This window comes from Coregonus clupeaformis, unplaced genomic scaffold, assembly GCF_020615455.1.
Source record: "Coregonus clupeaformis isolate EN_2021a unplaced genomic scaffold, ASM2061545v1 scaf3314, whole genome shotgun sequence".
NCBI classification, from domain to species: domain Eukaryota; kingdom Metazoa; phylum Chordata; class Actinopteri; order Salmoniformes; family Salmonidae; genus Coregonus; species Coregonus clupeaformis.
Genome location: NW_025536768.1, coordinates 32223 through 46252, shown reverse-complemented (window position 1 = coordinate 46252; position 14030 = coordinate 32223). Strand labels below are relative to the sequence as shown.

At 44.7% G+C, this 14030-nt stretch overlaps 1 protein-coding gene across 1 annotated transcript; it reads left to right on the top strand.

Annotated features, from left to right (window-relative positions):
- Positions 1-6186: 6186 nt before the first annotated feature.
- Positions 6187-9586, top strand: LOC121560715 (protein shisa-6; the record flags this gene model as incomplete). Its single annotated transcript, XM_045220191.1, is given in 1 exon segment — positions 6187-9586. A coding segment is annotated over 1 exon segment (629 nt), but the record flags the coding sequence as incomplete, so codon positions are not given.
- Positions 9587-14030: the final 4444 nt, after the last annotated feature.

Sequence of the window (14030 nt, the reverse complement as noted above, 5' to 3'; positions counted from 1 at the left end):
GAACAGGAATCAGAGCTTAGCGCTTAACGCTTTTATCGATTCAGGTGCCGATGGAAGCTTTCTTGATGCCGAGTTGGTGGAACAGCTGGGGCTTTCCAAGGAGCAATTGCCGGAAGCCATTGAAGCGACCACTCTGAACGGCAGTAGTCTGGCACGTATCACGATGAGGACTGAACCGGTTAAGATGCGGTTGTCGGGGAATCATTCTGAGATGATTTCATTCTTCATTCTGCCGTCTTCCCATGTTCCTCTGGTCCTTGGATACCCCTGGCTGAAGGAACACAATCCTACGTTCGATTGGGTGACGGGCAAGGTAACGAGTTGGAGCCTTGATTGTCATGCTAACTGCCTCAAGACTGCCTGCCCCATTCGGTTCCCAGTCAGGTGATTGAGGCTAAACCCCGAGATTTGTCCCTGGTTCCCGAGACATATCACGATTTGGGGAAGTTTTCAGTAAGCAGAAGGCTCTGTCACTCCCTCCCCACCGACCATATGATTGTGCCATCAACCTGGTCCCTGGAGCTGTCTACCCCAAGGGAAGGTTATACAGTATCTCCCGACCTGAACGTGAGGCGTTGGAGACCTACATCAAGGAGTCCCTAGCTGCTGGTCTCGTTTCGTCCCTCGTCATCACCCCTGGGGGCAGGATTCTTCTTTGTGGGTAAGAAGGATGGCTCTCTTCGACCGTGTATTGATTATCGGGGGTTGAATGACATCACGGTCAAGAACAAGTATCCCCTGCCCTTGATGAGTTCTGCCTTCGACTCCTTACAGGGTGCTACGGTGTTCACCAAGCTAGACCCTACGCAATGCGTATCACCTGGTCCGGATCAGAGAGGGGGACGAGTGGTTGACGGGTTTCAATACACCGATGGGTCACTTGAGTATCAGGTGATGCCGTTTGGACTGACCAATGCTCCAGCGGTATTCCAGAGTATGGTGAACGACGTCCTGAGAGATATGATCGGTCTCTTTGTGTTTGTTTACCTGGATGACATTCTGATCTTCTCGAAGGAACCTTCCGACCACGTCCAGCATGTCCGGCAGGTTCTGCAGCGATTGTTGGAGAATCGCCTGTTCGTGAAGGCCGAGAAGTGCGAGTTTCACGCCCACACGACATCCTTTCTCGGGTACATCATCTCCAGGGGAGAGATTAGGATGGACCAGGAGAAGGTTAGAGCGGTTCTGGAATGGGCCCAGCCCGGTACGAGATTGCAGCTCCAGAGATTTTTGGGGGTTTGCGAATTTCTACCGCAGATTCATCCGGGATTACAGCCGTGTGGCCGCCTCCGTTAACTGCCTTGACTTCCAGTATCAGGACCTTCAAGTGGAATCCGGAGGCGGATCGAGCGTTTCTGGATTTGAAGAGGCGATTCACCAACGCACCGATTCTCTCCAACCGGACACGGGCCGTCAGTTCGTCGTTGAAGTGGACGCGTCTGATGTGGGAGTTGGCGCCATCCTGTCGCAGCGATGCTCCACGGACAGTAAACTCCATCCCTGCGCCTACTACTCTCGTCGCCTTTCGCCTGCGGAGAGGAATTACGATGTGGGTAACCGGGAGCTTCTCGCGGTGAAACTTGCCTTGGAGGAGGTGGCGCCACTGGTTGAGGGGGCGGAGCAACCGTTTATTGTCTGGACTGACCACAAGAATCTTGCTTACGTGCAATCGGCTAAACGTCTCAACTCCCGTCCAGGCCAGGTGGGCGTTGTTTTTCGGACGATTCAAGTTTGCCCTGACGTTCCGACCTGGATCTAAGAACGGCAAGGCGGACGCCTTGTCCCGGATGTTCTCCAAGACGGAGGAGAGTGGGTCCAAGACCGAGACAATCCTCCCCCGGAACTGCGTCGTGGGAGCAGTTATGTGGAAGATTGAGGAGGAGGTGCTGGCGGCCCTTCGGACTCAGCCCGGTCCCCGGTAACGGTCCACCCGGGTCGGTTGTTTGTGCCTGAGTCGATTCGTCCTGCTGTCCTCAAATGGTCCCACGCCAGCAAGATGGCTTGTCACCCTGGCGTGGCTCGGACAATGGCGTTTTCTTCGCAGACGCTTTTTGGTGGCCTGCCATGGCCGAGGATACTCGGGGGTTTTGTTGCTGCCTGTCCAGTGTGTGCGCAGAATAAGAGTACCAATCGGCCCAGCTCTGGACTACTTCACCCCCTTCCTATTCCCCGCGACCATGGTCGCATCTGGCCCTGGACTTCGTCACTGGGTTGCCCGCTTCTGAGGGGAACACGGTCGTTCTGACTATCGTGGACAGATTCAGCAAGTTCGCCCACTTTGTGCCTATTGCCAAGCTTCCCTCTGCCTCGGAGACGTCCGAGATCCTGGTTAGGGGAGGTTTTCAGGGTCCACGGTTTGCCCAGTGATATCGTTTCCGACCGTGGCCCTCAGTTTACCTCTGCTGTCTGGAAGTCCTTCTGTTTGGCCATTGGAGCTACAGTCAGTCTCACATCTGGTTTTCACCCCCAATCCAATGGTCAGGCGGAGAGAGCCAACCAGAAGATGGAATCCACGCTACGCTGTCTGGTCTCTTCCAACCCCACCTCCTGGGTCTCTCAGTTGCCTTGGGTTGAGTATGCCCACAATACTCTTCCTACATCTGCCACTGGGATGTCCCCCTTCCAGTGCCTGTATGGCTACCAACCTCCCCTGTTTCCTTCTCAGGAGAGGGAGCTCTCAGTGCCTTCTGTTCAGGCCCATATTCGTCGTTGCCACCGGACCTGGCATCGGGCCAGAAAGGCACTCCTTAGAGTTTCGGACCGGTATCAGCTCCAGGCGAATCGTCGCCGGATCCCCGCTCCCACCTATACCATCGGAGATAGGGTTTGGTTGGCCACACGGGATCTTCCGTTACGGACTGAGTCTAGGAAGTTGTTACCGAAGTTCATTGGTCCGTTTGTGGTGGAGAAGGTGATCAATCCAGTGGCAGTTCGACTCAAACTACCGAGGACGCTCAGAGTCCATCCCACCTTTCATGTCTCCTGCCTCAAGCCTGTCTTCCTCAGTCCTCTGTTGCCTCCTCCGCCTCCTCCTCCTCCTCCTCGGATGATCGGAGGTGGTCCTGCCTACACGGTGCGTCGCATCATGGATTCCAGACGGCGGGGCCGGGGTTTCCAGTATCTCGTGGACTGGGAAGGGTATGGCCCTGAAGAGAGGAGTTGGATTCCGCGGCGACAGGTCCTAGATGCGGACCTCATCAGTGACTTCTACCGCCTCCATCCTGGCGCTCCGGGAGTCCGCCCGGTGGCGTTCGTCGGAGGGGGGGTACTGTAACGATCCCGGCTGTCTGAGTCGGGTCCTGTCTGGTGACTAGTGTTCCGGTTCGTAATCTCCAGTTTCCCGAGGGTTCGGGAACGCTCCGGGGAGCGCTCTTGTTTTCCGCACCTGCATCCCATCAGCAATCTGCACACCTGGTCCTGATCATCACCCTTCTTAGGCTCTGGCCTAACATCCAGTTCCTGCCGGATCGTTAGCTATGAACAGTATGGTTGTCAGCGTATCAGCCTCTGAGCCATTAGTGTTAGTTTTGTTGTTTTGCACCTTGTGACTTGCTGTGTACTGACCTCCGTTTTTGTTCTGTCTGCAGTCTTTCACCCGGAACCTTCACCCTACCTCTGCCTGATGGTCGGCGGCTGCCGAGCCAGTACCGGACCAACCACTGCACCCTCAACAACCCATCCACGCCACCCGCTCTGTTCCCTGGATTATTCAGCCTCACTCGGAATCTATTAATAAACACTCACCTTTCTCTCTACGTACCTTGTCCTGGTCTGCTTCTGGGTTCTGGCATAGTAAACCGTGACAGATCTATAGGCTTAGGATAAACTGAACCCTAATCCCTATAACTCTTGGCAACGAAGAGGCACTTAATTTAAGCTAAGGGACATGCCCTGTCGATTGTGGGCAACCTATCCTTATGGAGAGAAAAAAAGGTGACCTTCTCTATCCAGGCGTGGCATCTATCCAAGGAGGAGGGTTGAAATGTCCATACCAAAACAAAATCCTTATCATCTAAATCTCAGTCACGCGCAGTATTGTCCCAACATTTTCAGACCAACTCTGTGTGTTCTTGAGGCCCTGGGATATTATCTACTGAGGTATCTACCCCCCCAGAGATGACAGTTAGTGATAGTAGTTTCAGGGTGCATCAATCTGATGTTGCCAGGCCTAGCCAGTCTAAAAGCCTGTTTGAAAGTCATTTGAGAGGAGCCCGCCGCTTTTCTCATGCAGATGTAATGACTTTAACATTAGGAGAGTGTTAGAACTCGCTGTAGAGCCCCTCTGCTATTGGCAGTCAAACCACTGGCTACCCTGCAGTGCCACACTCACATCACTGATTGTTTTGCCTCGTGGCAGGCTTACAGTGAGGGAAAAAAGTATTTGATCCCCTGCTGATTTTGTACGTTTGCCCACTGACAAAGAAATGATCAGTCTATAATTTTAATGGTAGGTTTATTTGAACAGTGAGAGACAGAATAACAACAAAAAAATCCAGAAAAACCCATGTCAAAAATGTTATAAATTGATTTGCATTTTAATGAGGGAAATAAGTATTTGACCCCTCTGCAAAACATGACTTGTTGGCAATCACAGAGGTCAGACGTTTCTTGTAGTTGGCCACCAGGTTTGCACACATCTCAGGAGGGATTTTGTCCCACTCCTCTTTGCAGATCTTCTCCAAGTCATTAAGGTTTCGAGGCTGACGTTTGGCAACTCGAACCTTCAGCTCCCTCCACAGATTTTCTATGGGATTAAGGTCTGGAGACTGGCTAGGCCACTCCAGGACCTTAATGTGCTTCTTCTTGAGCCACTCCTTTGTTGCCTTGGCCGTGTGTTTTGGGTCATTGTCATGCTGGAATACCCATCCACGACCCATTTTCAATGCCCTGGCTGAGGGAAGGAGGTTCTCACCCAAGATTTGATGGTACATGGCCCCGTCCATCGTCCCTTTGATCCGGTGAAGTTGTCCTGTCCCCTTAGCAGAAAAACACCCCCAAAGCATAATGTTTCCACCTCCATGTTTGACGTGGGGATGGTGTTCTTGGGGTCATAGGCAGCATTCCTCCTCCTCCAAACACGGCGAGTAGAGTTGATGCCAAAGAGCTCGATTTTGGTCTCATCTGACCACAACACGTTCACCCAGTTCTCCTCTGAATCATTCAGATGTTCATTGGTAAACTTCAGACGGCCCTGTATATGTGCTTTCTTGAGCAAGGGGACCTTGCGGGTGCTGCAGGATTTCAGTCCTTCACGGCGTAGTGTGTTACCAATTGTTTTCTTGGTGACTATGGTCCCAGCTGACTTGAGATCATTGACAAGATCCTCCCGTGTAGTTCTGGGCTGATTCCTCACCGTTCTCATGATCATTGCAACTCCACGAGGTGAGATCTTGCATGGAGCACAGGCCGAGGGAGATGGACAGTTCTTTTGTGTTTCTTCCATTTGCGAATAATCGCACCAACTGTTGTCACCTTCTCACCAAGCTGCTTGGCGATGGTCTTGTAGCCCATTCCAGCCTTGTGTAGGTCTACAATCTTGTCCCTGACATCCTTGGAGAGCTCTTTGGTCTTGGCCATGGTGGAGAGTTTGGAATCTGATTGATTGATTGCTTCTGTGGACAGGTGTCTTTTATACAGGTAACAAGCTGAGATTAGGAGCACTCCCTTTAAGAGTGTGCTCCTAATCTCAGCTCGTTACCTGTATAAAAGACACCTGGGAGCCAGAAATCTTTCTGATTGAGAGGGGGTCAAATACTTATTTCCCTCATTAAAATGCAAATCAATGTATAACATTTTTGACATGCGTTTTTCTGGATTTCTTTGTTGTTATTCTCTCTCTCACTGATCAAATAAACCTACCATTAAAATTATAGACTGATCATTTCTTTGTCAGTGGGCAAACGTACAAAATCAGCAGGGGATCAAATACTTTTTTCCATCACTGTATAGTCCTTTCCACACCAGAACAGGAGTGGAATTATTGTGACACAAGAGAGCCCCTGCCTTCTCCCGTGAAAACATAACGACAGAAAATGCAATCATTATCAAAAGGGAATTGTAGGAGTTGTCACAGTAGAACTGCTGAGCTGATCCACTCAGGAGGAGGTATAGAATCATTCTTTATATAGTGTAATGTTTCTCCTCCCCCTCCCCCTCTCTCCTCCCCCTCCCTCCTTTCCCACTCAGGTGATAAGGATGTAGATGAGTACTACATGCGGAAGCGACACCAAGACTTGGCAGGTCGGCAGACTCTGCAGCCGCCCCACATGGTGAAGCTGAACGCAGAGCCCCACCAGCAGCAGCGTCAGCGGCCTCACCGCGTCCAGAGGGCCATGTCCCAGGACCATGTGCTGTCCCCAGAGAGGACCCCACGCCACGGCTACGGCCTCTCAGCCTACAACATGGGCGTGTCTTCCTACGGCAGCCGCATCCTCTCAGAGGAGCAGCTGCTATCCGCAGACCGCCTCCAGTCCCAGGACCCCCTGCTCTCGCCGGACAAGATGCTGTCGCTGCGGCGCTCCAACTTCCGGGAGAAGGCCATGTCGCGGGCCATGTCCCATGTAGACATCAACTTTGTGCCCACCACACCTGTCATGGACCGAAGCGAGCGCTACGCTAAGATGCAAAAGATGCACTCCCATCCCACTACCATCAACGACTCATACAACACGCTCACCGTCAACCACCCGACCACCAACAAGAGGCAGCAGTTTGCCTCGCGACGGACACACACGGTGGACCATCTGCAGCACATCCCAGGCCACCAGCACAACAACCAGTACCGCACGGCCAGTAAGAATGAGGTAACTGTTTAACGAGAGGGTGGCTGGCCAAGGATTCCTGTGTCAACAGACTGTCAACAGCTGAAAACAGCAGAAACTTCCAGAGGTGTGCAACCTCACCATAGGTCTTCTTTTCAAAGTAGCCAACAACTAACTCTTCTTGCTTTCAGCTCAAGCTCTCCGTTTCATTCAGATTTGGATTATCACAACTAGAATCAACAACCACAAAGACATCTGTACTTTTCTCTATAGGGCAACATAAGGGCTTTGCACGTTGACACATAAGAAATGCTTTTTGTCAGAGGTTATCCGTAAGAAGACAATATTTTTTAAAAAGGGGAATTGGAAAGGTACTGGATCAACTTTATAAATATATACATATATTTACTATTTGTATTTTCAGTCCTTGTTATAGCTTTAGAGATTCTTATTGAACTTAACTGGTGTTAGAACTTCAAGAGGTGCCTCTCGAAATTGTTCCCATTTCAATGATGAAGTGGATTTGTGGGTTAAAAAGCACAATTAATGGGGGGTTTTCTCTGTTGATTTATTCTTAATTTTTTGTAACGGCCAGCACATATCAGCTTATTAGTGGATATAGTGTCAATTTCCGTTGCATAAATGATTGTAAATAGGCTATATTAGCAGCATTATACACTAAATGAGAAGAGCTGGCCAAGTGGAATTGTTGAGTTTCTACCCAAGAGTCTACAGTCTTTCACAATTAAAGATCACAATTTCAGATTAGTCCAACCCCTGAACAAATACTTGATACTAACAAATGTGTACAATAATGTGTGTGAGTATGTGTGTATATTTTTGTAACTGTGCTTGTAGGATGATTGTGTATGGCTAGGGTTGAATCAACCTCATGCCACTGTTAATTGGCAGCTTTAGACTGTAGACACACTACTCCACAGGTGAACATGTAAACTAATGCTTCTTTCAATAGCTTAATTTTCTGCATTCATTCCCTCACTATATAATCCAAGTGGATGACCTCCATTTTGTTTTGAGTTTGGAAAAACTGCTTTCATTTTGATATAAAGTATTGTTGTATATTTGACTCCATTCGTCAGAGTTGTAGAATAATAGTTGTTGGTATGTGTTTACAATGGTTACATTGTTGCAGGTGTGTTGACGTACCTGAAACAATCGACAAAGAGGACATCATTATAATCACTAGCTAAGCAAGGATTAAAACTGTGAATTTTTTGTCCAGATGTTTTCATTAAAGCAATGCCTTATTGTGTGGAATCCCATACTCATGTTCTTAACTGTACAATCACGCTTTTTTATGTATTGTGTCTAACGTGTTGATCCGTAACCAGCTGTGTATGTCATTTTTTATCATGGATGATTTACCAGCAGTACAGAAGCCAAGGACAGAATCAGTGTCGGAGATATACCTCAGAATCTGTAGGGCACAACTTTGACAAGGATGATAATCTTAAATTAACAACACGCTCTTTGAAAATAAGCAAATTAAGTGATTGTTTTAAGCAAAAAACATAATAAACTAGAATATAAAATATACATCACAGGATAATTTAAAAAATCTTCTACTTTTTTCGATTAATACAGACTTCCTTGTGGACTCCCACTGTGTCCTCTTATACTTATAGAGTAACAGACACATCAAAGTACATTTTTTGTAGTAGCTTTTACTTTTCAACTATCTCTTCAGTTAACAAGAAAGTCCAAAGATTATTGTAAAAACCTGAGTCATGGAAATGGGTATTTAGACATTTACTGTAGAGATGTTGTAATAGAAATGTGCTGGTCATTGGCAATTTCAAACGTTGTCACTGGTGTACTACCTTAAATGTTAAGAGCTTTGGTATCCATTGCATAATGTTGTTACAACTTGTGCAGTGTGTCCATATTTAAGACTTACTTTTGCTTAGAATTTGTAATTACAACAGAGGCTAACATTGCAATTTCTCTTAGTAAATAATATGCTTATATCATTATATGATTAGCTATACTATACTGTATGTTCACATGCAATGTAGACGCAGTAGAAATTGATGCACTTGAAATATTAAGAGCAATTATTACACTAGTTTCAAGCCCCTGTATCAGCTAAGATATTGAGAGGATAGCAACTAAAATGTAATTTCTTTTGAAGTTCAAGTTAAGGCCAGAGTAAAAAAAAATCAACTTAATGGTGCAATATGGAGTTTCATAGTCCTTGTCAAGCTGGAATGGTAGTTTTATAGCCCTGTGATTTTTTATTTTTGTAGCTATGTCAGAGCAATTAAAAAATGACATTTGATGGCCCTGACTCTGACATGGGATGCTATGGTGGCACTGTTAGAGCTACAACACTGTGTTGTACTGATGTCAGACCACCGGAATCTTACAGACAGGTCTCTAAGCAACCATCTGTCTGGCTCAAATACATCCACCCCATTACAGAGCTCCGGTTTTACTTTCCAGTCAGTCAATGATATTGTCCACAAGAAGCTTTTCCCACACACATGAGGCTAGAGCTCAGTTTTGGCAGTTAGTTCTGAGACTAATGTGCTGTTAAGTTGTTGCGTCCCATGTTCTATCTGCTGTAAAAGCACTGTTTTGCTTTTGTTGCAAATATTCCATTTATTAAGCTTGTATTTTTATGTGTCAATGTGGTATGAATGAAAATTCCTTTGTGTCTTTGTTGCACAAACAATGGAGGACTAATTTAAAAAGCTTCAAAGCAAGCAGTATATGACTGTTCCTGTGCAAATGTTTTTGTTTACAAATGAATTATTAAAGCACATCCCATGTGTATTGTATAAACCAATAATCAGTTTAGTAAATATGGAGTCTGGGAATTTTTTCACATTTTCATTTATACAACATTCACGAATTAGAGAGTGAATTGGTAATATTGGTATTATGTTTTTTCATGGCTGGGGTATAAACATTTGACTAACTGTTTCTAAAGAATGACAGAGAACCATATCCCACATATACTTTATATATGGAATTATACAACTGGCTTGATAGTCTAATAAATGTATAAACCTAAACATTTCAACATCAAATTAGCATATACCCCATAGATATAATACTATGGACCTCCAGGTTAAGTTACAAAACGTAGTTATCCTGTCACCTATATTAACTAGACTAAATGCTACTCTGAGCTTTTTGCAAGAAGTTGTCCAAATTGCAACCTCATCCACACATTTGGAATACACATGAAACAAGATAAAGAAACAACATCTTTATCCAATGCAGTGCATTGATGACAAGACATGCTATAGTATATCCCTTTGTCCTTTGTCATTAAATAAAGCTTCCAGTCAATTTGCCATTTGCTCTTCCACTGCCGTAGTTTGCATAACTGTATTGGTAGGTGTCGTGTATTAGGATTATGTCTTTGTTAATGGTTTTAAGTGGAACTGAAAGAATGTTGTTTATGTTAGGTCAGAAGTAGCCAGTGGTAGGGTGACGCCCCAGGGGAGACCGGTGATTGGACCGCAGAGGGAGCAACCCATATTTTTACATTGTTTATAAGTATATGCTGGGGGCACAGGAAAGCAGAGCAGCCATCACAATTCGAGAACACTGCTCTCCGGGGGATCTTGACTCCTGTAACTCATGCTGAAAGCTTGTGATATGAATAAAACTTATGATCAAAGGTTCAGTATGAGCAGACTCCTTTGTTTATCAGCAATAATTGCCAGCATTTACTCGATACGACAAATGGCGCCCAACGTGGGGCTGGTCTGCAAATCTTCTTTGTTTCATTCGTTGCCGCCAAGCTAACTCGTTCTGAAGTCATGGCCAGACAAGGGTGAGTTTTTCTTACCGCTTTGGAGGTTGTTAGTTTGGATACTACTTGTGTACACTGGAGAAATGTACCATTACGACCGAAATGTGCCTCGTGTGGCGTTATTGCTGAGAACTGGGGGTCTGGCTAATCATTATCAATTGTTGCACTGGTAGACAGGGCAAAAGGGGGGAGAGTAGGCTTGGAATTTTAGAGCAATCGATGGTAGGGATTAAGGCAGATATTGGCAGATGTACAAGGCAGAGGAATACGTATGCTTTAGGGCACTGTACCATTTAAGACCCCGGGGTGGGCCATTTTAGGAATGGGCCGAAAATCCGTTTGCGCGATAGAATGGGCATTCGGTGTGTTTTAAAGAAAAACTCGGGTTGATGGAATTTATCTGATTGTGATTATTGCTCGACTTTCATCCGTCGGGGTGTCCGCTTGGGGGAATCTCTCAGTAGATGGTCATTAAACTCACGGCATCACAAACGGTAGGAGAAATAGACAAAGGAAAAAGGGCAGTGAAAGGTACCTGTTGCGTGGTGCCAGCCACATGTTAGCTAAAGGCTAATGCTAATGCTGATGCTAAATGCTAATTGTGTTGCGTGCTACATGCTAACGGGTGTCCTTAGGGGGCCCATTGCGATGGAATAAGCCTCTTAAATTATGTTTGTATGTGTAGAATTCAGAGTTCTATGCGATATGTGAGCTCTGTTAAGTGTAATTGTTTGATTATAAGGTATAAAATAGTGAAGCTGTAGCGGAATGCTAGCGTTCTATTGTTTGAGAAAGTATTTTTGAATGTATCGCGCATGCGTGGGATTTTACTAAACTACAACACGGTGGGTACTAAAACTACAACAGGGGGATTGTGGGTAAAGTGTCATATTTCTGTTGGACTGTGCTGCAGGGGGAGACAGAGAAATAGCCACAGACAAGAGAGATTTGGACACGAATCTTCTAATCGTTAAAGTGACTGTTGTTCGAAAATGAAACTATTTGTTGAGATGTAGTGAATTTATAAATTAGATATATGTTGACGGATTATAATAAATTAAATTAAATGACGGATTAAAATAAATAAAAATGTTATTGAGCTATTTAGTCCTAAGTTAAGTCTTAGAGCGAATAGGAGTGGGGGAATATTGAATGGGGATAACTCAGTGATTGCATGACCGCTAAATTCTTTTTCTGTTTCTATGTTCTTTTGTCATATGAGAGGAACGATGGAGAGAGAGAGAGAGGGGGTGCTGACGTATACATCACGTCACGTGACGCGACAGAGGATCGAGTCAAGGGGTTTTGGTACTGGTATGTTTGCAAAATCTTCCCCTATGGGATATTTGATGTTATGACAATTTCACAGAGGCTTGGCAACAGACTGATCATTTGAATAAAATTTGCATTTTGGAGTCTCGGGCATCACTTGGGTTTGATTGCAGTTGTGTTGGAAATCGAGTACTGACATTATTCTGTAAAATTAAGATAATTAGGTGCTTATAGAGCAAGGGGGTTTATGGGAATTGTTGTAAGGGTAGAGGGCTTTGTTTTTAGGATTGGTAAGATAGCCACTAATTGATAAATTGGTAAGATAGGATATAGAAATAAAAAATTGGTTTTAATTATTCATAATTTTTAATTGATTTTTTATTTTAATAAAAAATATTTTTTGAATAAAATTTGTAATTGAATTTTTAATATTCATAATTTGGTTGATTGATTAAAAAAAAAAAATTTTTGTTGTTGTTTAGGTTATATTAATAATTAAAGGGGGGAAGCCATAGGCTATATAGTCTAAAATAAAATAAGTCACAATAAAGGAATATAAAAGAGTAGTTACAATGGGGAGAAAGGACAACAAGGCTATGAAAGTCATTACACCGGTTGATATAGTTGAAAATAGTAATCCTTTAACTAAAGTATTGCAAGGTTATCCGGCAAATGAAATAAAAGTTGCCCTTCATTCTCAAACAAAAACTGATAAAAGATTCCAGCGATAAGATAAACAAAGGTATAGAGGAAAATGCTAAAGGAAGAAAAGGTGACAGAAAAACTAATGGCAGAAGTTAGTACACCTTTCTCACATACGGATTCAGCAAAAAGACACCCACCTTACGAGAAGGAAGTAGAGCTTAGGGATGTTTATTCTCAGCTTCCGGTGATCATCCAGCAGGGTGATTATTGCATCAGAGATGAAGATGAACGAATAATAGAGAGAGGACAAGCAGAAACGACGATAAAGGTGAATCCAAGCTCCAAAAGTAAAAAGAAAACGAGATGTCTGGAAACTAAGGGTGGAATGAGGTTAAGTAGGATGAAACTGGATGAGGACGATGATGATCAGAGTGATTCAGAGGGGATCATGGGTGGATATGATCCTGTGATCAAACGGAGGTTGGCCAGAACGGAGAGAAGGGGTGAGGAACGTTTGAAGAAGAAGGATACAACATATTCTAGTTCTGATGAAAGCAAAGTTGAAGAAAGCGATAAAGAGGAGACTAAAGGTGCTGTGTATTCAAAAGGAGTTTATCCTACAAGGACTGGCACAGAAGAAATAGAAGGAGATATAGACCGATGCTTATCAGAACTGAAGAACGCGAGGACTTTAGGAGAGGTAAGAGAGCTAGAGGAAGAACTCCAGACGCTGAGGATACAGAAGGAGAAACAGCTGAAAAAAGAATCCAAAGAAGTTGAGACAAAATATGCATTAAGGCCAAGGAAAGAGACCACGAGTAAAATGACACCAGTTATCATTCGAGGTCAAAACTTAGAATATAAGCCGTTGCAAAATACCGATATGTCAAATATACTTGAGAAGCTGCCTATTCTTCAAAATGGGGCCTATCCTTGGATTTCGAAATTGGAAGAAATTACGGTGGGAACACAGTCAGCCATAGGAGACGTTAAGAGACTTTTGGCTAATCTCATTGGGATTCCAGATATGGAAGAAGTCTTTCAGAGAGCTGGACTCATTAGATATGTAGGGACTGCAGTGAACGATCCTGAATTGTTGGCTGCAAGTAGGAATCGTCTATGGAGAGCATTGAAAGATACATTTCCAACAAATGTGCATCCTGATAATATTCTGATTGACCCACTAGGACAACAAGAAAATCCGAGAGCCTATGTGTCAAGAGTTCATCAAGTGTGGAGAAATATTACTGGAAATGATCCAGATGTGAGTCAAATTGAGCAGTCAATTTTGAGAGCTAAACTGCAAATGGGACTGCCCTCACCAGTAAGGAGCAAACTGGCAGAAGTGGTTGGACTTGGAAGCATGACAAAAGGTGTCTATACAGATCATATAGCTCATCAAGTGGATCTGTACAGGAAAAAGGAACTCAACCAGAAAGAACAGGACGAAGAAACTCTCAGAAAGCTCAATCAGATACAACTTGGGGAGAATAAGAAGGAGAAGAAACAAGCTTTGGTTATGCAGAATCAGTGTGCACCAAATCAACAATCACTGCCACAGCTTC